This window comes from Glarea lozoyensis, assembly GCF_000409485.1.
Source record: "Glarea lozoyensis ATCC 20868 chromosome Unknown GLAREA8, whole genome shotgun sequence".
NCBI classification, from domain to species: domain Eukaryota; kingdom Fungi; phylum Ascomycota; class Leotiomycetes; order Helotiales; family Helotiaceae; genus Glarea; species Glarea lozoyensis.
In genome coordinates, this window is record NW_007361003.1 from 761,549 (window position 1) to 788,984 (window position 27,436).

At 45.9% G+C, this 27,436-nt stretch overlaps 10 protein-coding genes across 10 annotated transcripts in view; 6 read left to right on the forward strand and 4 right to left on the reverse strand.

The window, feature by feature from the left end:
• Positions 1 to 1,206, forward strand: part of GLAREA_11642 (Annexin) — a gene marked incomplete at both ends in the record, with an annotated part of 3,118 nt that extends 1,912 nt beyond the window's left edge. The window contains 2 exons of the mRNA XM_008089785.1: positions 26 to 876; positions 925 to 1,206. Of these exons, the coding sequence (XP_008087976.1) occupies positions 26 to 876; positions 925 to 1,206 (1,133 nt within the window). The remainder of the gene's footprint in view (positions 1 to 25; positions 877 to 924) is intronic.
• Positions 1,207 to 2,909: 1,703 nt separating this feature from the next.
• GLAREA_11643 (C2H2 and C2HC zinc finger) lies at positions 2,910 to 5,471 on the forward strand (the record flags this gene model as incomplete). Its single annotated transcript, XM_008089786.1, has 1 exon — positions 2,910 to 5,471. One exon carries the CDS (start codon positions 2,910 to 2,912, stop codon positions 5,469 to 5,471), a length of 2,562 nt encoding a protein of 853 aa, XP_008087977.1.
• Positions 5,472 to 8,403: 2,932 nt separating this feature from the next.
• On the reverse strand, positions 8,404 to 10,266 carry GLAREA_11644 (Protein kinase-like (PK-like); the record flags this gene model as incomplete). The annotated part of the gene is made up of 3 exons (XM_008089787.1): positions 8,404 to 9,314; positions 9,366 to 9,991; positions 10,199 to 10,266. 3 exons carry the CDS (start codon positions 10,264 to 10,266, stop codon positions 8,404 to 8,406), a joined length of 1,605 nt encoding a protein of 534 aa, XP_008087978.1.
• A 467-nt stretch (positions 10,267 to 10,733) lies between these two features.
• On the forward strand, positions 10,734 to 12,179 carry GLAREA_11645 (FMN-linked oxidoreductase; the record flags this gene model as incomplete). Its single annotated transcript, XM_008089788.1, has 7 exons — positions 10,734 to 10,798; positions 10,854 to 10,917; positions 10,986 to 11,042; positions 11,103 to 11,148; positions 11,203 to 11,427; positions 11,478 to 11,588; positions 11,641 to 12,179. The coding sequence occupies 7 exons, from the start codon at positions 10,734 to 10,736 to the stop codon at positions 12,177 to 12,179; spliced, it is 1,107 nt and encodes a 368-aa protein (XP_008087979.1).
• Positions 12,180 to 12,806: 627 nt separating this feature from the next.
• GLAREA_11646 (uncharacterized protein) lies at positions 12,807 to 15,330 on the reverse strand (the record flags this gene model as incomplete). The annotated part of the gene is made up of 3 exons (XM_008089789.1): positions 12,807 to 13,484; positions 13,540 to 15,074; positions 15,123 to 15,330. 3 exons carry the CDS (start codon positions 15,328 to 15,330, stop codon positions 12,807 to 12,809), a joined length of 2,421 nt encoding a protein of 806 aa, XP_008087980.1.
• Positions 15,331 to 16,041: 711 nt separating this feature from the next.
• Positions 16,042 to 17,529, reverse strand: GLAREA_11647 (HAD-like protein; the record flags this gene model as incomplete). Its single annotated transcript, XM_008089790.1, has 1 exon — positions 16,042 to 17,529. The coding sequence occupies one exon, from the start codon at positions 17,527 to 17,529 to the stop codon at positions 16,042 to 16,044; it is 1,488 nt and encodes a 495-aa protein (XP_008087981.1).
• Positions 17,530 to 19,054: 1,525 nt separating this feature from the next.
• GLAREA_11648 (NAD(P)-linked oxidoreductase) lies at positions 19,055 to 20,081 on the forward strand (the record flags this gene model as incomplete). Its single annotated transcript, XM_008089791.1, has 2 exons — positions 19,055 to 19,474; positions 19,530 to 20,081. The coding sequence occupies 2 exons, from the start codon at positions 19,055 to 19,057 to the stop codon at positions 20,079 to 20,081; spliced, it is 972 nt and encodes a 323-aa protein (XP_008087982.1).
• A 351-nt stretch (positions 20,082 to 20,432) lies between these two features.
• On the forward strand, positions 20,433 to 21,284 carry GLAREA_11649 (uncharacterized protein; the record flags this gene model as incomplete). The annotated part of the gene is made up of 2 exons (XM_008089792.1): positions 20,433 to 20,456; positions 20,670 to 21,284. The coding sequence occupies 2 exons, from the start codon at positions 20,433 to 20,435 to the stop codon at positions 21,282 to 21,284; spliced, it is 639 nt and encodes a 212-aa protein (XP_008087983.1).
• Positions 21,285 to 21,490: 206 nt separating this feature from the next.
• On the reverse strand, positions 21,491 to 23,728 carry GLAREA_11650 (uncharacterized protein; the record flags this gene model as incomplete). The annotated part of the gene is made up of 5 exons (XM_008089793.1): positions 21,491 to 21,574; positions 21,629 to 22,225; positions 22,278 to 22,694; positions 22,739 to 23,550; positions 23,602 to 23,728. The coding sequence occupies 5 exons, from the start codon at positions 23,726 to 23,728 to the stop codon at positions 21,491 to 21,493; spliced, it is 2,037 nt and encodes a 678-aa protein (XP_008087984.1).
• A 1,255-nt stretch (positions 23,729 to 24,983) lies between these two features.
• Positions 24,984 to 26,722, forward strand: GLAREA_11651 (Cyclin-like protein; the record flags this gene model as incomplete). The annotated part of the gene is made up of 3 exons (XM_008089794.1): positions 24,984 to 25,418; positions 25,540 to 26,407; positions 26,463 to 26,722. The coding sequence occupies 3 exons, from the start codon at positions 24,984 to 24,986 to the stop codon at positions 26,720 to 26,722; spliced, it is 1,563 nt and encodes a 520-aa protein (XP_008087985.1).
• Positions 26,723 to 27,436: the final 714 nt, after the last annotated feature.

The following is a 27,436-nucleotide window of genomic DNA, read 5'->3' on the forward strand; positions in this document are numbered from 1 at the left end:
AACAAAGGCTGATGATTTGGCGCAGAATATCCTCCTCCTTCAAATTCTCCATATCCTCCTCAAGGTGGTTACAATCAGCCTCCCCCTCAGCAGCCTTACGGAGCCCCCCCGCAACAACCCTATGGTGCACCACCCCATCAAGGTTACGGAGCCCCTCCTCCTAATCAGTATGGGCCGCCGCAGGGTTACCCGCTCCCGCCATCACCAGGTTATGGAGCGGTAGCAAACATACCATATGATCCATCTCACGATGCCGAAGCCCTGAGAAAAGCTATGAAAGGTTTTGGCACCGACGAGAAAACTCTTATTCGAGTCCTTTCCACAAAAGACGCGTACCAGGTAGACATGTTACGCAAAAGGTATAGTGATTTATTTAAGCAAAGAGCTTTAATCAAGGACATTCAAAGCGAGACAAGTGGGTGGTTCGAAGAAGGGTTATGCGCGCTTGTTCGGGGACCTCTACATCAAGATGTGCATCTCCTCGAAAACGCTATGAGAGGACTCGGTACCAAGGAGAAGGTGTTGAACGATGTTCTGCTTGGCAGGTCAAACGCCGATATGCGAGCAATCAAAGATACATATAAGAGTACATTTCGCAGGAGTCTAGAGGCAGATGTCAAGGGCGACCTCAGTATGAAGACAGAGCGTCATTTTATGATGGTCTTGGCTGCGAACAGGAACGAGAACGCCCCTATCAACCCTCAACAGATCGATCAGGACGTTATGGAGCTTTACAAAGCAACAGAAGGAAAGATGGGTACAGACGAAATACTAGTTTGCAATATCCTCACGCAACGTAGCGATGATCAGATTCGCGAAATAGCCAGAACTTACGAGGCAAAGTTTCGTAAGAGTCTAGAATCGGTCATAAAATCAGTACGTCTGCACTAAGCAAACCCCTTTCCCTTCTAACCTCTTCAACAGGAGTTCTCCGGCCATATGGAAATGGCACTGATTCATCAACTACGTTCTGGCACTGACAAAGCTCTACGCGACGCTTACCTCTTAGAAGATGCAATGGCTGGGGCTGGGACCAAAGACGCTCTCCTTACAAACCGTGTTATTCGTATGCATTGGGATAGGAATCATATGGACCAGGTAAAGCGTGCTTTCCAGCACAAATTCAGAACGACTCTGAAGTCACGAATCCAAGGTGAAACGATGGGGGATTATGAGAAATTACTTGTTGCTTGTATTTATGAGTAGATGGAGATAAGAGCAATGATCACGGGGAAATGGACGCTGGATGAACAAGGCATGAAGTGGGGTTCGCGGAGCTAGAGTCCGAGGTGCCTCAAGCCTGTGATGGTCATCAGAAGCGCAGTCATAATTATCTTCTTTTCGGGTGGAAAATCCAAGGGTAGCTAAATAATGATAACTTTACACTAAGTAAGGAATGGAGATATTCTTGGAAGTGACCATAGGCTGTACTTTTCCCAAGCTAACGACATTATTTCTAACGGTCAATAGAGGTACCATCTATGTTGGGATGAGGTGTGGATAAGGTAAGGCAAAGCTATGTTCAGAGTAGTGAAAGACGGGAGCAGATAATTTTGTTTCTCACACATGTTACATAAGTTGTTATTTGAACACGAAAAATCTATAAAGCATGTACCTAACCTGATCACCCAAGAGCTACAAGTTGTCTCTAGAATTTCTGAAGAGCAAATAAAACAACAAGAGAGGGCGCGCTAAGTAACATCGATTGCCGACCAGACTCATTTCTGTCATATATGTGACAATTATGAGCAGGGAAGCAGATTTTTCTCCAACCCGCGAGGCCAGCAATTAAACCTTTATTTCTATGGTTTTGTAAATGCAGCTATGATGAACCAAAACTCTATTGAGTTATGGGTAATCTACAAACCATTGCCTATTTCTGCCTCTATATTTCATACCTTTATAGTAAATTCTGAGTCTTCACAATTCTAGCTGCGATGTACGTGTAAATGCAGTGAGTGAGATAGTTAATAAGCGAGGTCAGCATGATGAGAGTGCAGGTGGGGATGTTTTGATATTATAACTTGTCCACGGATGGAAAAGTGTTATCAATATTAGTAATCATCAAATTTTGGTTCACAAGTGTAAGCATTCCCACGTTCAGGTAGTTTTACAATTGGAAAGAAGCACAAGTTTGGTAAAATCCAACTTTCGCAAACCAAATAAATTTGCGTTCATCAACAGAGTTTGAAATCTGGGTAATTACATCAAAGATCCACAATTAATACAAATCTGTGTTTGATAATCTCACAACGTACGACGCACTATCTCTAATACGTTCGCTTCCGTGGGCTTTATATCCTAAGGCAGCAATCACGAGTTTTAGAAAGGGGCGCTAGCTCCTCGCTTACGTCTTCAATTGACTCGGTTACATTATTCCATATAGGAAGGAACTAAAGCAGCCAACTCTTATTGCCTTTTCTGGAATGGAGCTATTCTTAGCGCATTAAACTGTCTCGCTCGCTAGCGTGGTTTGACTTTTATAATCTAGTCTTATTAATACTCTTTAAATCCCTGTGCCCTCCTACATCCTTTTCTAACACATTTCTCGACGCATTGATTGCAACACGCATCCTATTCGCGGAGATGCGCACCTAATTATGCCCGCTGCGAATGATCGCACTTTCCAGGTATGCGATAAGTTGAGATTTTTTACGCGCTTCTCCTTTCGGCCTATGCATTCACTTTTGATGACGCATTAATCTTAATTACGCTCTACTAATGTTCTTGATGACAGGTTTCAAAGTCTTTTTCAGTCTGAGGTCCACTGCCTACTTTCATCATCGGTTTCTGTTGACCTTCACCAATTTCGCGTCTCTGACTCGGCAGCGACGTCACATAGACAGCATCAAACTAATTAGACGGCACCTACGACGGATGTTGATGCGCAACGGTGCGATCGTCTCAAGATGGCGTCCGTTGGTAAGGATTCTGAGATGCTGGACGTGAGCGCGCCTTCCGGACGCGACACAAGCGAAGAAAATGATGCGTCACGTGTCAATGGTGAAGCTCACCAGATGAATGGCCGAATCACGAATGTATCTTCAATTTCGCCCCAGACCAACAATGGCACTCAAAACATTGCAACGTCACCTTCGATGAGCAGGAGTGGCCGGACTCCTTCCCAGAGCATCAAGAGCGGATCCAACGGCCAGAGAAATGGCATCAAGGAGGAGGACAACAATGTATCACCTTCCAAGGCCGCTGCTAAAAATGTCAGATTTCATAAGGAAGTTGCTCGATTGCAGGAGATCGTGGATGATGTTTCTCCAGAGGCGGCAAGGACTGTTCTTCACGCCAAATGGAGAAGATTCATTTTTGAAGATTACGACGAATTCCATATTAGTTTCGTGCTTCGAGCGGTCTTGAAGAATGCCAACCTGGAGGTCTTGGAGAGGGTGGCTAGAGATGGAGGACTATTCAAGGGACCTATGCTCCAAGCCGCCGTAGAGAACAAAGTGGTCATCAACTCCATTGTCAGTGACACCGACCATGTACCTCTTCTCGCGAAGCACATGTCTCCAGAGGAGCTTTTTAGCGCTTTGCCGGAGGCGTTCATTGACAAAGCTGTTGCGGGTCGTATTGCGACGGTGGAATCAAGGCAACTCGTCACTTGGCTGGCTAGCGCTGGACGATTAGGATATAGAAACGATGATTTGATTGGCGTTGACGAAAGAGTGGCTCCGAATCCCGCAAACGCTCCCCCGGCTGCTCTATCAAAAGGGGAAGAAATGGAAGCATTGGAGGTTATCAACGCGCTGGGAACACCAGCATTTCCAATGAGACCAGCGCCACATGTACCTCAACCACTACCACCAACCGATCTTCGTCAGCCAATGGTCTGTCAACTGTGCAAAAAGTCGTTCACGAGTTTGTCCGGATACAACTACCATACATTCAAAGGTATATGTGAGAAAGTGGCTCCTGCGACTGGGTGGAAATGGGTCTGCGAGTATTGTCTGCAAGGTTTTACCACAAAGCAAGGGAGAGAGTACCACAACCTGAAACATGTTTGCGAGAACAGCGAGATCCAACCTCCATCCGATCCTTCCATGGAAAGTCCTCAACTTGGTAAAAATAACACTCCGCGCTCGACGCCGAGACCTCCTATCCGCACCTCGTCCTCATCTGGTAGCATCAGTAAGATTCGCCGCCAATCTACTGACCAGCCAACAGGTTTCCAGCAAGACTTTGCTCCATCAGTCCCCCTAAATGGCCACTTACACTCCGGTTCCAGCACTCCGCTCAATAAAACTACAGTGTTTAATGACCTTGGCGCAGAATCAAGTACTCCTCCAAGCTCGGGCTCTCGTAAACAACGATCTGACCGCGATGTCCGTCATCCACCAGAAGATTTACCGCCGGAGAAGTTGGCTGCCATGAATAGAGAAATTGACGAAGAGGATGCTCGTCACAGAGCGCTTCAAGAGGAGATCTTAAAATTGCCGCAAGAGGAACAAGAACAGCGGTTACAGTCAGCTAAGAATGGCAATGCTTCAAAGAAGTCGACTATTCGTAAGCGGTATGGTGTTACCTTGCGATTACGCGAAAAAGACAAAATTGCCGCGGGCACCAAGAAGGGTACCTCCAGCAAGCTTCGAACATCTCTTAGTGCAAACCCCGAGACTCTCACTCCTAGGAATTACATACCACCAGCACCCCCTGCAAATATCTCATTCATGCCCATCAATACCATTGTCGCAGCACCACCCCCAGCCACGTTCTCGCCAGTCAACGCCGGCCGTGTTTTTGAACCCCCTCCACGTATTAACAACGGCTGGATCAATCCGCCACCACCAATGCCATATCCTTACGGGGCACCCCATAATCAACCGTATATTCCAGACAGCCGTCCACCGCCTTATCCTCAACACCTTCCGGCTTCATCTTCCCCAAGAGCGTCTGTCGGCTCCTCTCCTAAAGCTAAGACCCCCAAAACGCAGAAACCAGTAAATTATGCGCCTCAACACCAACAAACCGCTGCCTCATACGCAGTCAACAATAAACGTCGACGCTCAGATTCTCAAAGTGGAGATGAAGGCTCAGCCAGACCCTCGCCCGCTTACCGTACCCCTTATGAGCCAATACCTCTTCCCGACGACGATGCCGTTCAGCTCCAGATGCAGGAGGTTTCATCGCAGCCGGCAGCAGCGAAGTTTCCCAAAAAGTTCCTCGCGGAGTCGCAACGTAAGTGGCAAGCTATGAGACCTAGCCAGAGTGGAAGCAATTCACCTGCTGCCTCCCCAGCTACGTCGGAAGTTAATGACACAGCCGAGCCTGTATCTGGGGACACCACAATGATTGACGCACCTGCTGCTGGTGTTAATGCCGCATTCGCTGCCGGTGCCTCGACCAACGACGATCTTGTTCCAACAACAGAGAACCCATCCAATGAGCCCAAGAAAGAGCCTATTGTCGAGCTTTCAGACTCCGATTCAGACGACGGCGACATTCCCAACGATAATTCTTGACCACATCTCTTGTGGCGTTGGTATCCGATTCCTCATTTGATCAGGGGGTTTTACTAGATTTCCTTACGTGACTGGCGTACGGCGATATCATCTATACGTTTCTGCATGTTGAACGTGTTTCCCCTCTTTTTTAATACTTTCTTTATGCAGGGTGTTGATGGCGTTCACTGGTCGAAAGTATCCGGTGAAAAGCAATCAGTAATGGTTTCATCCATCCTATGATTAGCCATGGAGAGATTTGTGATTTTTTGAAGCGTGTAGAGTTAATTTCTGTATTATCATAACTTAAAGTTGCTGTGGCGAGGCCCGGACTTTACAACTAGAACCGCAATCAGACAATATGATGGCGATTGTGTTACTTCGCGATGTTCCCTGTGTTTATATATATATTAAGCTTCTTTTTTTTTTGGTTCAACAACGTTGACTTTAGCCCTATATATGGCTCATTAGGGAGATATCCGAAGTGGCACTATAAGTTGTATTAACCTTCATAGTCTCTGCACAGTAAAAACGACAATTTTTTGGCGGGAGAATCAGAACCATATTCACAAGCGATTCAAAAGCGGCACAAGTCCAATCAGTTATCCCTTGTTGCATTATAGTCCGAAAATAGGTTTAAAATACCAACCCCAACGCATATTACCGCTTCAATTAACACATCTTCCAATACGGTCATCCTATCTTTTGTGAAACCCAAACCGCGAGACGATGTAGCTTTCCACGCCCCCACACCTTGCTGAATGGTAATACAGAATGGCGAAATGAATGAGGATCAGCGGAAATCACTGAAGAACCGTTAACGTCGTCTGGAATCTTTGAAGTCGGGATCCCTACAAGATCGCTTTCCATATTTACTCCTTGCCCGTCACCAGCCTGCTGAGTCCCTTCCACTTCGGTGTCAAGTAGGGATTGCACGGCGTTTGGTTCCATTACTATTCGGTTTAATTAGAATCAAAAACAACTACCAGATTTCCCACTGGTGTAAGGAATACATACCATCATGAGGAATACTAGCGTGTCTACTCTCCTCCTTCACCTCCGGCAGAGCAATTGGGACATGACATGGAAAAGCTGAAGGCGTCGCAGACACTTTGTCGACCGTAACGATCATAGACCAGCTAGATACTTTAGCGGCCCTGGATATAGGCTTCACTCGGTACTACTGTATACCGCGGTGAAGTGTCAAAGGAGCTGCGGAGCACAGAGACAGAATAAGCGAGAGGGTGAATAGAAGTAGCATAATGAGTGACTACGAGGATGGATATTATGTGGTTAAAGGATGTTGATGAGTGAGATACTGGTTGTTCAGAGTGGGGAGTATATATAAGATGGGGTGCCGTGAAGAATGTGGGGTAGGGTTCAGTGGAGGAATGAAGAGTGCTGGACCACGTGGAAGTGCGAACAAGCGATGTGTTGAGATTCGTTGTGTTTGCGGGGGACTGAAAGCTCACAGTTCACCACCTTGCTTGTTTACAAGCCAGACAAGACCTGTGTAAGCACAGTTGCTTGCCGGAAGTGAGGTGCTATGTGATGCCGCGACTGGATCCGAGCTATTAGATCGAGACAGTATGATCGAGGACACAAGCGACTAGAAGTAGAGCATACACGAGATATTGTAGACGATTTGATGTCCAACAAGTATGACAATCTCATTAACCTCGAGAGCGGAGGCATTTATTTGATATTGTTCGACCTTCAATCTGTCATTGATTTGGCTGTGGACAAATGTAGCATGAGTACTCCAAGACTATTTTCAAGTTCCTTTGAAGAAGTCGCAGCCCCCTTCCATATCACCGAACTGGTTAATCTTGTGGAAATGAAATTTGAGGCTATATAAGAAACGTTCGAGGACTGGTACAAGCTTTTAGCTGCGGATATAAATTCTTTGCAGGAGTCTCCCCGACAGGAGTGGTAGAGAGTCTGGGAGATAAGACGGTGTCGTATGTTTACCTGTACTGAGATGTGGTATTGTTTGACTTAATCGGTCTTTGGTGGTAATGAAATTCTTAACAACGTGATGCTCGCCTTGCGCAGTGGAATTGGGGTACTTGCAAGAGAAACTAAACACAATGATGTCGGCTATTATGGAAACACCCGTCGACATGCATGCGATTGAGGTCAGAAAGATAATAAAAAGAGCAGAATTGTTGCTGCAACCAGGCACAGGTATCTGAAAGACTTGAAGCTTCAGAATTGTTACTTCGTGGAATACACTAACCAACTTGAAACTTCTTTTTAGATTAGGTGAAAGAGGAAGAGTGTAGTACTCGACGATGAGCTTTTTATATATTGTTGATATGCTCAAATTCAGGAGTGAGTAAAACAATAGCGGAAATGATAGTGAAACCTTCTGGTAATAGAACAAGAATATGGGTGGGTATAATGCAGCCGAACTTGTTCAAAAATCATTTGTTGCCTTCGAAGAGACCGTACTCAACGACCGAGGAGGGTAAAGCGACCTTCGACCAGAAAATGAGAATGAGGACCACCAATTTTAATCCCAGTAGTACTTAAAAATGGCCCGAGACACTCGGGAAGGAATTCGGAGGACGGTACCATACGATTGATTCCATGTGCTTGAATGTTGGTCAACTCGAAACGCAATTTACCTACCATTTCGTGATTAGTACAGCAATTCTGGTTTCAACATCTCATCAGGTCTTACGGTGAAATACTGCGAATTGAGGATTTCGAATCGTTCCGCTTTCCAGTCATAGACCGCCCAAAAAAGTCACTTCTTTAACGTCCTCAGAAAGAAGTAGGCCCCTCATCTATTAGCGGCACGTCGATATATATGTGTATTAGCGAATTTGTCTGTGATAGCTCTGTGTACCAGGTTCCAGCTGTAGAACACGGATTCTTGTAGAGCGTACCTTGCCGGGAATAAACTTCCGAGGACACGCTGTTCTTGAAACTTCTTTTACCGGGGTTCTCAACTTCGATTTATGGTCCTATAAGGCCACAGTTTACGAAACTGCTTCTTCCTTTCGTTGCCGGTACTGCCTTCCATCAGGATCTTCTTGGCCATTCGAGCCCTTCGTAAAGCGTTTTGATAATCTTCGGTACGCACCAGTCCATCGACATCACATCCAATGAAGTCCCTTACAAGTTGTGCCCGCTTGCCGGCCCTTTTCTGCTTCGCGTGCCCGTCGAGACATTCCTTGATTTCCTCCTCAGAGTAGCGGATTGGAGGTTCATCTTCTGGCGAGGCAATTGCAGACCACTCTGCCAATGCCTTGATCAAGTGGGCCTGAAGTGATGTTATATCACCTTCCCATGGTCGACTAGCAATGTCATAAATCTGCTTTGGCAGACAGAGACTCCGCTTCTCTGTTGTGCTGAAGTGGGCGCTGTCAAGCTCGTCTATGTTCGTAGGGTCAAGATGGAAACCTTCACGCTGCTGACATCGCTCTGCCTCTTTTTGCGTCTCAGTACTCCCTACATACAAGGCGTCTTTTGCAAAGTCTAAACGCCGAAATTTTTCTGAGGTATCGTTCTGCAAACACTTAGAGGGTTTAGCTTGCAGGAACTTTGGCAGAATAGTGGTATGTTGCCAGTCGATAATTCCAGTGATTTCACCAGATTCGGAAACAAATATGTTGCTTGGTGAGAGACCAGGATGACGAATAGTGGGCATATTCAGCTCTTCTTCTTTGGGTACCAGATACGGAGCAAGTTTCATGTAATCGGATAGATGCTCGATTTGAACCCGTGGATCTACCCTTTCGCCATCGTATGGCTCTCTGTATAATGCCCCCTTCGGGTACCGCATCTTGCCAAACCTTTGTAGCCATAACTTCTCACGGTCGCCAGCTGATTTCAGCACCTCTTCGGCAGTCCTCCCTAAAATCACTTGGTGAGTGGATCCACTGATACATTCATGGGATAACTTACAGGGACCGCGATTAACAGGAAGCTCATCTCTCTTCTGATGCCACCAAGGTTGTTCAGTGGAGGGTCCAATACAAAACCTGGCTGGGTTGTTGGAGCCATGATCGTTGGGTATATCAACAGTCCGAACACCACGATCCAGGTAACCTTGCAGATACAAGCTACCATGAGCGGGAAGCCTTATTTTGAACAGAGTGCTTTCAATATCTACAACCTTCTTAATGATCCCTCGCTTTTCTTCGTCTGTCATGACATACCATGTCTCCGACAATAACTTTCCAGACACCCCCTCCATAAGAATGAACTCTGAGCCAACTAAATTGTTTGACGAGCTCCAAGCGAGAATCTTTGGAATAGGGACATCATAATCACGCAGAAACTCCATGGTGGCAACCTCGCTAGCAACACCATACTTGCGAGGGGTCGTGCATGGATACGGTAGTCGTACAATGACCTTAAGGCCATCAAGAAATGTTACTTCCAGCATACGGTAGGAATGACTCTCGGCAATTTTCACCAGTCGTGATATATCACAGGTCTCCCGCTTCGTTGATTTGGCGACAAGATAACACAGCTCCGGCAAATCAAAATACAAAAATCTCTCAGAAAGGCGTAAGGAATCATGGTAACTACGAACATGTCAGCAGAGAAAAGCGATGACTTAACGGAGTTACTAGTAAATCTTTTAGCGTACAGCCAACGTCCGTATGTGTAATTGAATACTGCATTGTCTCTACAACTAGGCGGCAGTATATCGTCCGACAGCTACCACGAATCTCTACGTTGTTTCTGGGTGAAGATCCGCATGTAACTTTCATACAATTCAAGAATATTACTGTTGTGACTCCCAGTCCGATGATGGGAGCGACGGGATGGCGTAGAATATGGAAGAATGCTTCTCCATTGTCGTGTGATGTGATTCCGGATTAATAGGACCATCACACTGTGCGTCTATATTGAGGCAATAACCAGAGGAACTCTGCCCGCTGGTGCGATGTTGTATATGCAGCCAACGATGCAGCGTTCGAAAGGACGTTGAAGTGTGAATAGGGGCTACACATTGAGGTCGGAGGCTGATCAAAGCACGTTCAAAAGGCGAGACCGACACCGTATTGAGTTATGTACATTGCTATTGATGCCGCATTATGGCTGGTCTTCAGATGTTGCATAGGATCAAATGGTTTGATGGTTGCTAATCGTCGACGCGGTTGCGGTGTCAAGTTTCAAGGTCAACAACCGTCAAAGAGTCCGAGCTTTGCCAAGAAAAGGCATCTTGAACTTCATCCACCCCCTACTCTCCTCACACAGTCTGGCATGATGGCTCCATCACCACGGTCATAATGCTCATCAAGCCTACTGAATACCACAAAGATGCCCAATATTCTCGATGGAGGCGACGTAGAGCCTCTTCGTCTTCCGCCTTCCCTTGATGTCAAGTTCGTTCTGTAAAAAATTCCTTGCATCTTCGCTACGCTGACCAAATGGAACTAGTCCTTTACAACTATTCAACATTGCCAAATCTGAAAAACGGCCGCTATTCGCTTCAGCGCCGATGGTGAGATATAGTAAGGTATAAAGATTCGCAGATATAGGAGAAGCAAGAGACTAATTACCATTACGAAGTTGGCGTTCCGACAAACTGTTGCGGAATATGGCGTGGATTTGACTTGGACACCTATGGTATATATATAAGCCCATTGTACAAGTCGAATAAGAATGAATTCTTAAAATACATCTCAGATTCTGGCGAAAGAGTTCAATCGCTCACTCTTCGCACGTGATAGTGGTCTGTCTCCTGACTCGCCTCGAACCGCATTTTAAGGACTAAATCTCAATACAGATTTCACGCTCGCTCCAAATCAACCTCCGACAATTGTTCAGTTTGGATGCAATTCACCACTCGAGCTTTCCCGGGCTACTACGCTTATTGCCCCGTATGTCAATGGAATTGGTATCAATTGCGGATGCCCACAGTCATGGGCGTGTGCTGAAACGCTGGGAGCAGCGCTGATGCATAAGAGAGAACTGGTTGCTGAGATGGTGAAAGAAGCAAAAGCCTCACTCGGTAAGTAGAACAATTTCAGCTCTGGATGATGGACTTGCTAATATTTGCAGAAAGAGAAGGGTTTAAGGATAAGAAGACAGTGTCTGTTAAGATTCGAATCCACAGAGACTTGAGAGAAACTATTGATTTTATCAAGACTGTTGAGAATGCAGGCGTCGATTGTATGAACTACTGCTAAAATAAGTATGAAAACCCTCATGCTAACCTCCATAGTCATAACGATCCATCCTCGCCTTCGAAGTACACCTTCCTCCATCCCGGCAAGCACAGAGGCTCTTACACTTCTTAACTCTCACACCAGAGTCCCTACCATATCGAACTGCGACATATTCTCCCTCTCCTCGGCTCTGTCCCACTACGCTGCTACCAAAGTAGATGGTGTCATGTCTGCCCGCGGTATCCTCGAAAACCCGGGTATGTTCTTCAGACCCAACTCTACTTCATCATACGGAATCGACAAGTCCCAACCAGCTCAAGATACTGGATGTACGTGGGACGTTGTCGAAACTTTCATGAATAAAGTGGCGATAGCACCTATCCCATTCAAGCTGGTAGTGCATCATTTAAGCGAGATGACTGGAACTGATAGGACGCAGAAAGGAAAGACTTTGCTGAGTAAAGACGAGAGAGGTATACTAATGGAGTGTAAGAACTTTTGTGAGGTGGTGGATTTCTTGGATGAAGTTAGAAGTGAAAATGGTGGTCTGAGGAGGGAGATGGAAGGCCATGAAGAAAATGAGATTTTGAAATGAAGAATCCTACTTACTAAGCACTTTACGAAGCATCATATCACCAGCTACCCAAACATGACGATATGGTTCCAAAATCGAGGTCATATATCGACAAAACCCGCGAGATTCTAGTTACACAACAAAATGCATCAAGTTATCATCCAGCATGTTTCAATGATATACGAATGAACATTCCGAGCCATGGAGAATGAAGACTATTAAGCTAATAAAACCAATATACAACTATAAACAAAAATCCAGAGAGCATGTACAGTGCTTATACACCTCCCATGCATATTTTTTTCGACCTCAAAAGGTCAGGTCGTTAGAAGTCGTTTCCTCCATTCGCCAACTCGCGAAAGGCCATTAGTGGAAACGGACAAAGGACCATTATGATTGCCCTTCAAATGATTACGGGTATCTTAAAGCTTCGAAACGATCCAAATAACCAGCCATCAACGCCAAATTCATCAAGCTCTCCATTCTTTCCACGCCGTCCAATTAACCGCCAACTCATCCAAACGTCAAATTATGCCGATTTTGATATGAAATAAACAACACCACGTCTCCAACACCAACGCATCCTACAAACTTACTATACTCTTTCAAGAAATCGCAACTATCAACCTCCACCTCCTCACCACTCACTCACCCTCCCACCGCAACCCCACCCCACCGTCCCAACCTATGCACCTCCCTCAAATCCGCCAACAGTCTCCTAGCCTTCCACTCCTCCCCCTCACACGTCCCAAAATGAACTCTTTTACTTAAATGACTCCGATGTTTCCCTCCCGCGCAATGTTTAAACGCCGCACACTCATTCGGCCGCCCGTCGATCTCCATCAAACACGTTTTGTAGATGTGGATCCGTCCGCAGTCGCCGCTGCATGCGTCGAGGGGCAAGGTTTCGTCGTTGTAGGGGTAGCAGGGTTTATTTAGGGTGCAGGTGGTGAGGGGACAGGATTGAGAGGTTAGGGCGAAGGGACAGAGGGTTTGGTAGGGTGTGGGGAGGGTGGAGAGGGAGAGGTGGATTAGCGGGAGGGGGAGCTCGAGGGCGTGGTTTGTTAGAGCGGTGGTGTGGAGGTAAGGTGGGAGGGTTGTCGTTAGGTAGGGGTTTGGTGGGAGGAGGAGCACGCCTGTTGGTCGGTGGGGGAGGGCGTATATGATGTCTGGTTCTGGGGGGTTGTGGGTTATTGTTGGAGTATTGGGTGGTGCAAGTGGTAGGACTGGATCAATTGCTTTATCTGATGGGGTTGAGGATGCGATTGTATTTGAGTTTGTGGAACAAGTCGATTTAGTTGGCGAGCCTACGGGGATGAAGGTTTGCTGAAAAAGGAGCATCGTTAGTATCGAAAGATGAATTGACGGAGAAAATGCTTACAGCACTAGGGTTGAAAGGAGCTTTGTTTTCAGTGCCTTGTACGGCTGCCTCTTTCGACTTCGTCTTGGGTTTACGCTTTCCCTTGCCCAAATCTTCGTTGCCAGCGTTCTTAGAGATTGCTTGTGCATATGTTGATACCGGTGGAGGTTTCATCAGCCCTTTTTGAGCCTTTTGACTTGTTGGAGAGCATGGATTCGTATGAACGCCACGACATTGGGCTTCTTCATAGATCGGAGTCGCAGGATTTTGTGAATGGGTATTGGGACACAATTCGGCATCATCAAGAGGTACAATTGTAGAGACATCGCTGAGTCCGTCGCATTCGCTGATAGCCGACTTCTTCTTACGTCTAACAACGAGTTCTGGAAAATGTTGAGGATCCAATATTTCTGGACGTGTAATTGTAAAATTGTTGACCTCATGAGTAGCTATGTTTTCGGCCGAAGATGCGTGGTTGTTGTGACATTGCTGACTTTGTAAAATCTGCCAGTTCATGATTTTCTCAAAGTTGCTATCGGGAGAGCCTCCACCGCGTAGATGGGCAATGTACGATTGAAGTCTGTCGACGTATTTCCACATGACAGCAATCTTCGAATCGTTGATATGCTGGAGACTTTCAAAGACCTCCAGGGCATTTTGGTGGTCGCTCCTAGATCCGTCGCAATTCTGCCTAGCAAATGTCAATTCTGCTTTAAGTTCCTTTAACTCCTTATACAGCCGTTGTATCAGATCCTGATCCTTCCGTTTTTCGTGCTTCTTGTCACCGAGTTCAATCCTGGCGTTGCGCAACTGAGTTCTCATACTTTGAAGGGCATCCTTCGTTTTCTGGTGATCCGCCTCCTCTCTCCTGCTTCGGTAGAATGAAAAGTCGCGTTCTTCTATACAGCTAGTCATCCGACTGACCGCATCGTCGCGCTCTTCGATTGCTTTATCTCTTGCCGAGATGATATTGCGCATAGCCTGAAAGACGCCTTGCGGATCTTGGTGAACTGCATACTGCAAGCTCATCGGATCGACCACATTGGGTAGACTGGTATCTAAAGGAACCACTGGGCTCGTTGGAGTTGGAACTCCGGGGGAGTGGTATAAGTGATACTGTGATCGAGCGGGTGTGTATGGCATGTTGATAGATCTGCGCGTCGAAGAGAATGATGGACTTGATTCCGAAAGTGAAGAAAATGGTCCGGAGGGTGATTCCTTGAACTCGCTCTCGTCGATCTGAGAGTAACCTCCTAGCGGATTCGTGGATGTCGAAGATGAAGATCCTTGTGAGAATGGCGGCACTTCATTACGCGTGGCGGTTGGGGTCAGGTCGTTGTCGGCATATGATTCGGACAATGATATATCAGGTAGTATCCCCCCATTCGCATTGTGCTTTGCTGGGCCTGGTGTCATCAGTATATGCGCTCTTTTCGTCTTGGATGACAGACTGTTGACCACATCTGGGCTTGAACTTGTTCTCGCAGTGGTGAAGCTCTCGTAAGAAGATTTCGAGGAAAGAGTAGGAAACGGTTTCAAATGAATATCTCGTAGATCTGTAAATGTTAGAATGTATCACAATATTAGAATTATAAAGTACGAACGATTGGACATTGTTGGAGGACTTGGGGCCAAAGTGACACCCGGAAGCTCTGAGATACCTTCATTCAAGCTACAATTGACACCTCGAACTTTCTTGCGTCGCTTTGAACGAACTTCATTAGTACTGAGTCTTGGGGCGACGACGTTTGAAATCCTTTCAGGTTTTGGAAATTTGATGGTCTCATCTTCTGGAGGAGGTTCCTCGACCATGTCTTCAAACCATGTTTTGGAAGTCTTTGTTAACAAGGTATCTCCGTAATCCCATACCCGCTGCACCTTCACCACGAAAGAGTGTCCCTGTGGCCGCGAAAGTTGAATATATGCAAACGCGTTTCGTCCCACGCGTTTCGAAGGCTAGGGGATGAGTATAAGAAAAAGCGCCAATCAGAAGAACCATTCATTTCAACGAGCGATTGAGCACGACGTCTTCAATTTTGTGGAGCGAGGTGTATTTTTGCGATTGTGCGAGTGAAGAATATGGCCAGAAGAGCACAGAGCTATTTTTGGACAGAGGGGCAGAAGTTGGCTTCCGAGTGAATTTCATTTACGTTTCTCGGCAAGGCCCTTCGAATCGGGGTTTGATATGACCATTCAAAAGTAGAGGTCGTATTTTACATTTCAATTCCACAGTCCATGAAAATTTATCAAAATTTAGTTTAAACAGAATTTAGCAAATTTGGACCATGAAAAAGTTTCACGTTTGGCAAAATTCTACGGACATGATTAGCAAGATGAGCAGCCATGCCTTGAAGCTTTTCACAACCATTATCTTTCCTGACTTTTAGATTTATAACTGATTCAATTCAATTTCATCTCGACGGATGATGATATCTAAACGCCTCTATGCCACGCCAATGCCCAAATCGCCATTCCATCACATGATTAATATACAAGGAAATTCGTTTACCCGTTGTGAACAGTTTACTCAATCGCTGACACGGAGTTCTCTCCCGTGACTGGGTTGATGTTGTCATTCCATTTGAACATGAAATCTTGTCCGAGCTCTTTGCGAAGAGCAGTTTGGACAGCCTCAAGAACGTTGGGGAAGACGCCAAAGTTCGCTGGGTTCTCATCATCGTTACCCTCACCTTGATAGACACCAGTCCGTACCAAACATGTGTTCCAACCATACATGTTTCCACCTGTGATATCAGACGCTGGATTGTCACCAATCATATAGATGTTCTTTGGTAGCTTTTCCTCGCCGTGGATAGTGTCCATCCAGGAAGTCATAACTTCATCCGCATATTTATATGTTGCAAGCTCAGGCTTTCCATACACCACACGCTCAAGTTCATGACCGGTAATAGCTTTGTAGATTGCCTCGAGAGCAATCCGGAATGTTCCCTGGGACATTCTTGGCGTTGGGTGCTCAGTAGGGCAGAGAAGATCGCCTTGGGAGAAGTAGATTGGAAGCTGGTCGACACTTGGATCCTTCTTTCTCGTACCGAGAACGCCATCCTCGGATTGGAGAAGATCCATAATAATCTGGAGATCGGTTGCGTATTCGCGAGAGTCAGAGAACACTAGGATTGCATTGATTTTGACTTTGCTGAAGTCTCGGGGGGTAGAGGTAGCACGCTGTTCAGCAGTGAAGTGCTCTCTGAGTGGTGAAATGGTAGGCATTGAGGCATAGATGTCGTTTGGAACAACGATATCTTTAAAGCCGTATTGCTTCGCAACCTCGCGACATTGGTAGTTTTCACCACCAACTACTAAGACAGTCTCGTAGTAATCTGCTAGAGCAGACATAGGCGTGTGGGATTGAATGAATTGATCTGTTGAAACGGGGTTTCTCAGAATCTTTGACAGCTGAGCACAACGAGCCGTTTCGACTTTCCCAGAACCGTTGGTTAGAAAGATGTGAGGAATCTTGATTCCAAGCTCGTTATCACCGTTCAAAATCTCAAGAGCACGTTGACCCTCTGGAATTAGACGATCCCCGTGAACCAAGACACCGTCAATGTCGAAAGCAAAGGCCATGTCTTTCGCTGCAGCTGTAATTTTGGCCTTGACGTCCTGGATTTGAGAAGAGAGAATATCGCGGGTTGGCTGGATAGCAGGCATGCCAGGTCGGGTAGGGCGTCCATCGGCGTTGGCTACAGAGGAAAGACGGGATTGACGTTTTGATTTTGGGATAGGCAAAGAAGCCCCAAAAGAGTTTCGTGACCCTCTTCTGTCGGTAAGGCTCAAGGAATGCATAAGGTAGTCGGTCTCGGCCATTGACGATCTGGTTGCTGGAACCTCGATAGAGCCAGGATGGGCTCCATCACCTGGGATTGGAAGACTGTGTTGGAGGTTGTGGTCGAATTTTCTTGTGGAACCGTTGCTCTTGACTTTCTGGAGTAAGTTGTTGGTTGGAGTTTGAGGGCGAGCTGGCTCAGCCGTGTTATCTTGAAAGGAGGGCATGTTGATGAAGATTTTCTTCAAAGAAATTTCAAAGTTTGTGGATGGAAAGTGAAAGTTGTAAGAGGAGAGTGTGTGATAAGGAGAAGATCTGATGAAAAGAAAGGGTGGGCTTTCTCAGCGTATATATTCAGCAATGAAGGAGCTGAAACTGCACTAAAAATGCCAATGGAAGAGATTTGCGTACTTACACAGCCATCAGCGAATGGCGGTAGTCACCGAAATTGTGAAGTCATAATCATACGCCTACACCCGCCATTGTCGGAAACACTCCAAGGGTCCACCAATACCCTCTGTTCTATGGCATGAAGAAGGGCGTTGAAACATGAGACTCCAGTATATTGAATGACGGTGTAGCAAAGCTCTATCAAAAGCGGACCGGATATAGTAGAATGCAAAGCTTGAGTCTTGCAGAAAAGGACCCAAACGGTGATTTACTAATCTGGTTAACGAGGTCCCTTGTGATATTTCGTAAGTGGCCATTGAAAGGGTCCAAAGAGCGGGTCCTCTGGACAAAAAGCAGAAGCCTATGGCCAACCAAGGTTGCTAAATGATGGGTCTTTCCAGCGGCCACGGAGGCTACGAGTAGAGCCTTTTCCTTTAGCAGATATGAGTTTTGTTGGGTTTGAAGTGACGTCTTAGTCACCACTTTTAAGACTGGGTATAGGCCGTGGTATGGCCGTATTCGAGGATATTTCAGGTGAAAACAGAAAATTGTCCGACTCCACTCGTGACGCTACGGGCATGTTCCTGGATCTTCTTGGATCCTCTTTCGCGACGGCTTCAACCAGCGATAAGTCGACGATAACGAAATGCAGAGGATACGAACCGAGCATAGCTGGCAAAGGGGACCTGGGCAGAACCATAGATTGAATTCATGCTTCACAATTGCGATGTGCGGCAATAGCAAGAGATCATAATTGCCACGTTGATGTAATTTGGTGTAAAACGAGCGATGTGAAGTTGTCAGAAGTGCAGCTAGGGTGAGTCTAGGAAATCGTCGTCGAAGCTTCTACCCCACTTAAAACGTGACCATTGGAAGAAATTCAATCGATCTGAGGCCTTGGCGCCTTAATCCTTCGGCATTTCTCGACCATGCAGCGCAAGATCGCCAGCGCGCCACATCCGTCGCTTGGAAAATGATCTCTATCCACAGCCCTACCAAGAGCATCCACAGATATCCACATTTCGAAGTAACCGGCCTTTCTATTCTTATCGACTTGACTCTTGCAGCCTTCGAAACCCTTCGCGCAGCGAAATTATAACGTCATACGCCGCGATGTTGAGAAGAAATGAATTATGGTCTCATAACGGCCCGCGAAAAGGGAATGAAAAATCTGCGGTCTTGCTGGGAACCGGAACGATTGATATACCTGACTGACACGCTCGGATTCCGAAATAGCCATTTGACCAAACAACCGCATTTTCTGTCCAATTTATCCCTCGTCCCCTTCCACAGTGCTACACATCTTTGTAGACCAACTTCAATTGATCCCGACCACCGCTACCTTTTGCAAACATCACCAACATGGCATCTCCAGCTGTTACTGGCCCGATTCTCAAATTAAACAATGGCGTTTCAATGCCATCCTTGGGATTCGGCACATTTGCGAATGAGGGCAGTAAGGGAGAGACACACAAAGCAGTAATTGCCGCACTGGAAGCAGGCTACAGACATCTGGATTGTGCTTGGTTTTACCAGAACGAGGGCGAGGTCGGATCGGGCATGAGAGAGTTTCTATCGAACAACCCGAACGTGAAAAGAGAGGATATCTTTATCACTACCAAAGTATGGAATCATCTGCACGAGCCGGAAGATGTGGAATGGAGCGTGAAGGATTCCCTAGCGAAGCTGCAAACCCCATACGTGGACGCGTTTCTGGTACATTGGCCAATCGCTACGGAAAAGAATGAGGATCATAGCGTGAAGATTGGCTCAGATGGAAAGGTAAGCACATCTTATGTTCGAAATTTAGCCCCACATTCCTGACACGGCGCATTAGTATGTGATCAAGAAATCCCTCACCGAGAACCCGGAGCCAACATGGAGAGCGATGGAATCTATCTACAACCAAGGTCTTGCAAAGTCCATTGGTGTCTCAAACTGGACCCAGAAGGGCCTTGAAGCACTATTGCAGTACGCCAAAGTCAAGCCAACCGTCAACCAAATCGAGATCCACCCTTTCCTCCCACAATATGATCTTATCAAATACTGTCAATCACAAGACATCGTCCCGGTTGCATACTCTCCTCTCGGATCACAAGATCAAGTCCCTGGAACTGGTGAGAAGGTATCTACCAACAAGGATCTTCTAGCTGTCGCCGAGAAGAATGGTGTTTCTCTCGCACAGGTGCTGATTGCTTGGGGGTTGAAGAGAGGATATGCTGTTCTACCAAAATCATCGAACCCTAGCCGAATCAAGAGCAACGCCGGTCTGATCAACTTGAGCGACGAGGATTTCGCGGCTGTCAACAAGGTTGCTGAGGGTCGCAACACAAGATTTGTTAACATGAAAGATACCTTTGGATATAATGTGTGGCCAGAAGAGGCATGAGGTACTCGATTTCGGTTTTTTGCATTTAAGGCGTGTTTATAAAAGGACGGATAGATATCACAGGTGTGCATATGGCGTTTCAAAATAGATGAACTGATTCTAAGGAATCTTGTTCCACGATTTTATTATTTTATTTCAACATGCGTCTGGCTTTACCAAATGTGTTACTTCGGAGTCCCCTGGACTATCGACGATAAGTACAGTATTCTCGACAATCTCTAGTCCAATAGAACACACAAATAACGATCTAGAATTGAAATATACCATTGCGTTCCAGCAAGAAGTATTGAATGACTTCCACGGCTCGCAATATTCATTGACACGTGACTGAGGGAGTATCTCGCAGAATAAATGCAAATCGTTATTCTTCCCTACGTATACTAGGTAACAAATGATGGTGTTTTTTTGAATCACTGGGCAGATATACCGAAATAATATTGCAAAGTTGATCTCGGCATCCTCAAGCATGGGGTAAATGATAGCGACACACCTTGACCGAGTAGACGTCCAACGATGTTTGCCTAGCCTTGCGACCGATAGATTATAAACCTCAATCGAGGTCACTTTTCCTCTCATATTAACTCACAGTGTTCTTTTCAAGACCAATACCTGTTTCTCCAGCAGACCCGAAACCGAAAATGTCCACTTTCCAACCCCACGGCCTCATCAGGACTCCCCTCCAAGAAGCACTACCAAGATGCCTATCTCGTAGCCCCATCCACAGACTACGAAAACCGAGCACTTCTCAAAGTCCTTCTCTACACGCAGCTCTTCACCGCCGCAGAGAACTATGTCGTGAATTTTCAGCAGCAGTCCGCTGATATTGTGCTTAGTCATTTCGGAGACGGCGGTTTTAAGCCGAGGGCGCTGTGTTTTGCTAGATGTGATGCTGGGGACTCAGGGCTGAGGGAGTTGGAAAGTAGGGCGAGGGAGGTTTGTGCGTTGTGTGTTGGGGAGGTCGGTGAGGTGTTTGCGGTTACGATGGTTGGTGTGGGTGTTAGGATTTGGAGGTATGATTGTGTGAAGGGGTTGGTACCTTCTTGGGGTAGAGAGGGGAAGGATGGATCATATGGGAAGCGAAGTTTTGAAGATGATGACTTGAGTCAGTATAGAGATCTTGGAGATGAAGCGGAGAGGGAACTGCTTGAGCGTCTGTTTGAGAGTATGAAGGGGATTCAACCAGATCTTCTTAATCATGAATGAATGAGAGAAATAGGGGAAGGTCTGATTTCATTTTCCAAGTTGAAACTGGATTTAATATTCCATACTACTGCTCATTGCGGGTGACTTCCCCAAGTAAAGTGACGCGCCGAATGTTACACTCGTCGTTCTCTTCGCGTCCTGACAATAGTATCGTTTACCTGTAAACACAGCTTCTGAATGCGTGGGATCTCTATAATTGCGTTCTACTATCTGGCGATTGGAATGTACTTCATATCTCCAGTCAAGCATGTGACTTGATCAAAGTCGTTGTCGAAAAACCACAGAATTTCCTAAATCAGACCTGTGAGCAAATGACCGATCCGTAAATTAGTGTCATATCTTACATCATCAATCCCAAAAGCCTTGTATGTCATTTCAGAGTCTGGTATCTCCTCCACTGCGTCTAAGGAGAAGAACACATTGGTGACAACCTGGTATTTAGAAGACTTGCTCTTGAAAACCTCAAAATGAACCTGGGTAATGGGCGGGTATGTGTTGTCGTAGACGCAGGTATGTCTAGTATCTGGTGTTGTTCGCCCCTGCCCGAAGACATTCGCGCGGTCATCGTCATATTGTAGCCACAAGCCAATGGAACGATTCTCAATGTGGCATGTCTTCACTTCTTGTACTCCCCGTAGTGTAGCGATCGATATGAACATGTCCTTGTTTTCTAAACGCCCAGGCACAAGATGGCGCCAAGAACTTATTGGAAAATGATCTTTTTGAAGTCCAAGAGGTGTTGCGCTTGGATACTCGTCTGAACTGGTAACTCCAAGGCACAGAATTTTGTCCCCCGCTGACACATTTCGGTAATACACTCCTGTGATAGATCCAGTGTGATGCAGAAGGTTCCATTTTGACAGCCCGGGAAGGTATTTGAAGGTTCCGTCTGGTGAGATGTGCGGTCCAAAGGTATGCAATCTTCCCATCGTTGTTTGAATCTGTATTGTATTGTTAGTGCTTTTATTGATAAATGTTGAAATAAAGACTGACCATTATAGCTGACAACATGTCGAAGTATTCGCGATGATATATATGGATACTACTACTGAGAAGACGGATCCAGATGAAGGCTATCTTTTCACCAGGGTAGAAAGGAAAATGTAGTGCACACCCACTTCGTTTCCCACTCACCCGGGAAGTGGTTGCGAAGTGAGCTTCCGCCCCAACTATCTTCTTATAAGCACTGATGTAGACTGTGATGGCTCTCGCATATTGATTTTTGTTATAGAATGACAGATATCTGAAAAACTTCCCTTGGTCGATTCTTAAAGGATGCCCAGTTTCTTGATCAAAAATGAAAGACAGAGGTCTCTTGTCAACGAGGGACAATGAGGGGTCCTGTTGATCCCACAGCACAGTATCGCTGTCATTTGCATCTGCCAGTGAGATATTTATGCTATGGAGGTCCTAAAGTCATTAGTATGAGGCATCTAGCTTGGTACCCAACTTACATTGCTCTCAAATTTCAAAGTGCTGCCCTCTCCTACGACATGGCCATACCAAATGCAATTTCCAGTGGGGATTTTACCAATCCAGCCACTGTTCCGGGAATTGCAAACCAGTTGAATGGCGCAGATACCTCCACAACTCTGAATATACCTCAAATACGTTGTTCCTGAAGGCTCATAGGGAGTATATCCACAACCTTGATCGACTGTCAGGCTTTGAATATATTCTGTACCAAAAACTGATATCACTTGGGCAGACAAGCGTGATCCTTGTTTCCAATGCACGAGAGTATTCGATGGGCCACGCAGACGGTGAGCGAGCCGACAAGTTTCGCTAATGACAGTAATAAAAGCGCTGTAAGGCGACATCAACCCGACATGCCGCCAGACCTTCACTCGGAGCTCTATAGGTAGATTGGACAGACCAAGCGGCTGGACCTCATGAGAAGCCACAATATCAACTTTCTTATTCCAGTCAAGGCAGTGACTTGTTTCAGGAGTCTCTTGCCATAACGACGTGTCTGGGGTGAGTGCTCGTGCTAATTTGTAGATAAAATTCGCACTAACACCTTTCATTTTCCAAGCCAGAACTTCACAGCACCAATTATGGAAGCCAAAAGCAAGTGGTCCAGTGTCCCCATTCATGCCAGATCCAGGTTTGCGAATCAATTTAATTCCTCGACGGCGTCGACGCCAAAACCTCAGCCTCGCGAGCTTGGTGTCCGGACATACATACGCGTAAAGGGCTGAAATGTGGAAAATGTCGGAGATTGCGAATTTTTCATTATGATTATTATCATTGCTTGTGCGAATTACTATAGGAGACCATCAGCAACATGAAACAACAAAACAATAATAGAACATACCAACGCGTACATTTGTTGCCCAGCCGTCAAAGTCTAGCATATAGTCTTCAGGAGACCGCGAATCTACAGGAAACCGTTCACGACAGAATGCACACCTGTCTCCCACTAGAGCGAATTCCTCATGCATTGTAGCTTAGGAGGTAACAGTCGACCGAGAGAATCTTGCGAGGTTGCTGAATCACAAGGTCTGCAGTCACAAGAACTGGGACGAAGTAAGATCTATGGTGTTTATGGCTTATATCGGTTGAAGGGTGAGCCAAAAATAATGTATTCTACCTAGCGTACATCACGAGATAGCTTCCTTTGGATTATGTTAATTTCAGAAGTGGTAGGTGAATACTTCAGGAGAAGCGTAGCAACAACAATACTGGACCTTGAATGTTTTCAGTGAATCAACCAGTCCATATACTTCGCCACTAAGATCTAGGTTGAAAACGGCGGGGGACATAGAAATATATGATGAATTAAATCAACATCAGGTGGAAATAAAAAGTACGCAATAGAAAAGGGTCGCCGAAATGTCTAAATGAACCAAGACATGACCTAAATACTCATATCAGCTACTTTCAGTTTTATTGACATTCGCTTCTAGCAACTCCTATAGATATTTGATGGCTTGTACGACAGCCGTGGAGCACTAAACCAGCAACGTGCCAGCCTTGGTTAGCAGAGTGTAATTGATAGGGTCAAATACCCAACACCTAACGAAAGCAGATCCAATATAAGGTGCAGAGTTAACGATACTAACAAATAACGTATCCTTAGTAGCTGTAGTTCCAACACCAAAAAGGGTTGGGAAAGAAAGATTCGCGCCGTTCGAACCAGTTTGATTCCAACCCTGTACTATAACACCAATGGAAAATGTGAAGATGATGCGATAAAGCGCCATTGTTTGCCTATTACAGGCCACTACAGCATTGTCTCGTAATTTAGACGCTTCTTAGGCATCCATGATTTTAAAGACCTTACCAAGTCAACCTTATTTACAAATATTTGAATGTATCCTCAGCAAAGCCAGTCTTCAGATACCAAGCTGTCGAACATTTGCGATCGTGCACACTCTGGAGCCTGGAGATAACCCATGGGACGTCGGAAGCGCGCTCTAGAGACTGCATGTGCCATTCTATACAGGAATGAAAAGTAGCAAAGGTGTTATTCGCAAGTAACCTGGAGATAATATAATGTATCAAGTTGTATCAAGTTGTAAAAGAGCATGCCCATGCTTTCCCTCGACGAGAAGTAAAGAAGGCACATAGTTAATCCGATCCGCTTAGTCAGAATTGGAGCCCCAGACCGTCGCGGTTGACGGCAACAATAGGAACGCTTTTATTGAACATTTCCATAACCTGCCTCCATATCTTTAATCCTCCGCCAGCCTACTCATGACAACTGTTGAGCATTACCGGCCAACGCACGTCTTTCCATCAGATGCGCCTTCAAATGCTCGACGATCCCATACCACCTCCACATCCATAGCGAAGATCCCACCAGCGGTCCCATCACCACCTCGATTGTCGCGAAACTCTCCGCCGCAGAAGCCGCAACTTCGCGGCGTGGATATTCTCAACTTCAAGATGTCATCAAACGATTCGAATCAATGGTTGTTTACCGATGAAGAGTTGAGGAGTACGCCTTCGATATTGCATGGCGTGGATCCCAAGTTAGAAAGACAGCAGAGAGCCAAAGGAACCAACTTCATACTCCAAGCTGCGATACTCCTGAAGATTCCACAAATTACCATTGGGGTCGCCAGTACATTCCTCCATCGATTTTACATGCGCGCAAGCATGGACAGTAAGAGAGGTTACCACCATTACGTATGTGACAACCCCTCCAATATCTACTTTATTCGAAAAGTCGGCTGGCGAATTGCGAGCTCATATTTGTTTCCTTCTCCCACTCGAGTATACTGGTTGCTAATAACCAGAACGCATATAGACAATTGCAGCTACCGCTCTATTTCTTGCGAGCAAGACTGAAGAAACTTGCCGGAAAACAAAAGAAATTGTCATCGCGTGCACCAAAGTAGCACAAAAAAACTCCAACCTCATAATAGACGAACAGTCGACCGAATATTGGAGATGGAGAGATAATATTATGCACCACGAAGAAGTCCTGCTAGAATACCTCACATTTGACCTCGTGCTGGAATCGCCATATCATGCGCTATTTGGCTTTCTACGTGAGCTAGGGGTTCAGGAACATTCGAAACTCAGAAACGTGGCGTGGGCCTTTTTGAACGACGGAACGCACTCTACTATTTGCTTGTCTCTACCATCAAAGGACATCGCAATCGCCGCCATCTACTTTGCGGCTCAATTCATCAATGACACCCTCCCTGATGATGAAGAAGGACGGCCATGGTGGATACGCTTAGGTGGTTCAGCAGATAAAATAGTTAAAGGGGTTAAAATCCTGAGCAACTTTTGGAAAGAGAACCCTCTCATGCGACAAGATAATCCATACGAGAGATCACCAATATATAGTGCGGAAGATCTTAACAGGAGTAGAAGAAGCGCGGATATTGCATCACCGAGTCCCCTGCATTCGCAGATGGCCAGAAATAATAGTCAGATGAGTAACGGACCTACTAATGGGACGGGGGAGAGTTCGCACAATTCTCAAAACAATGGGAAAATGGAGAAATCAATAAGCTCAAACGGCATTCCTAAACCCGAGGATAGGAAAGACAGAAACTCGATGCAGAAAGACGAATCGATTGTTAAGGCTGTCGAAAACAGCAATGGTACATCAGATAAGGCTTTAAAAGAAGCGGCCAATGACCCGGCCACTCACGCTCCTGGTGGTGAGTTTTCAGAATATCTCAGGTCATATAATGCTTTACTAACAGTGATAATTAGGCGTCAAGCGCAAGGAGGTTTCAGACACCAGTGATTCGTCTTCGAAAAGGGTCAAAACCGAATCGGGTGAATCGGAACCAGTGTCACTAGAAGATGCCAAGGTAGACGCATCACCTCCGGCGGCCTCGTCAAGAAAAGACATTTCTCAGGACTCAAATGATGGTCCAATGAATGGTTTAAAAGCAGAGTTGCCATTAAAACCACCGGTAAAGGAAGATAACAGAGGAGAAGAGAGCGAGGAAGGAGAGTTGGACGAATAATTACACTGATCAATATCTGAAATAATTTTGGGTTGCATTGTCATATTAGCGCGGCGTTAGTGGTTGCTTACTTTGTCATTGCAAAGGATGGGAAAGGTCAGAGTAAGGCCTCGGAGTTAGGACACTTTACTAGTGTTTGCATGTTAGACATGTTGTTGAAGTGAAATTAATCGGAGTGTTTGACTTTATTATAGAAGTGTACATAAGTGAACTTCGAGGTAGAGATGAACGAGGATGTATTAGTGTGCTTCAAGCTACGGCAAATTGCCGTTGGGCTGATTGTGAGGCTCAAGTCATGTTCACCTGCCCGGACGTCTTTTGCACTTCTGTTTCGTGACCAGCGAGATCAAAGGGTAACACATCTACGCTCACGTTCTTCTCTTCCAGCACTTACTAGATATACAGAGGGTTTTGAAAAGAATGAAGAAGAGGAAACTGTATTACGTTTGGTTTGACTGGCACCCCAAAAGACCTCTCACGACACCCAGTAGAGTTGTGTTCCTTGTAACGCTCAGTCTGCAGCCACTTCGAAGTAGGAACATTACCTTCGGGTAAAAGCACCAGAGCCTTGGAAGTATCAGTCTATCCCATGTAGGTCTTGTACAGGATGAAAATCAACTTGACATCTCTCCTAGATATCTGTCCAGTCGCCCGGAATTAAGCGAGAAGAAAACTACCCCCGACTCAACCTGAAGGGATGAATATGTATGATGA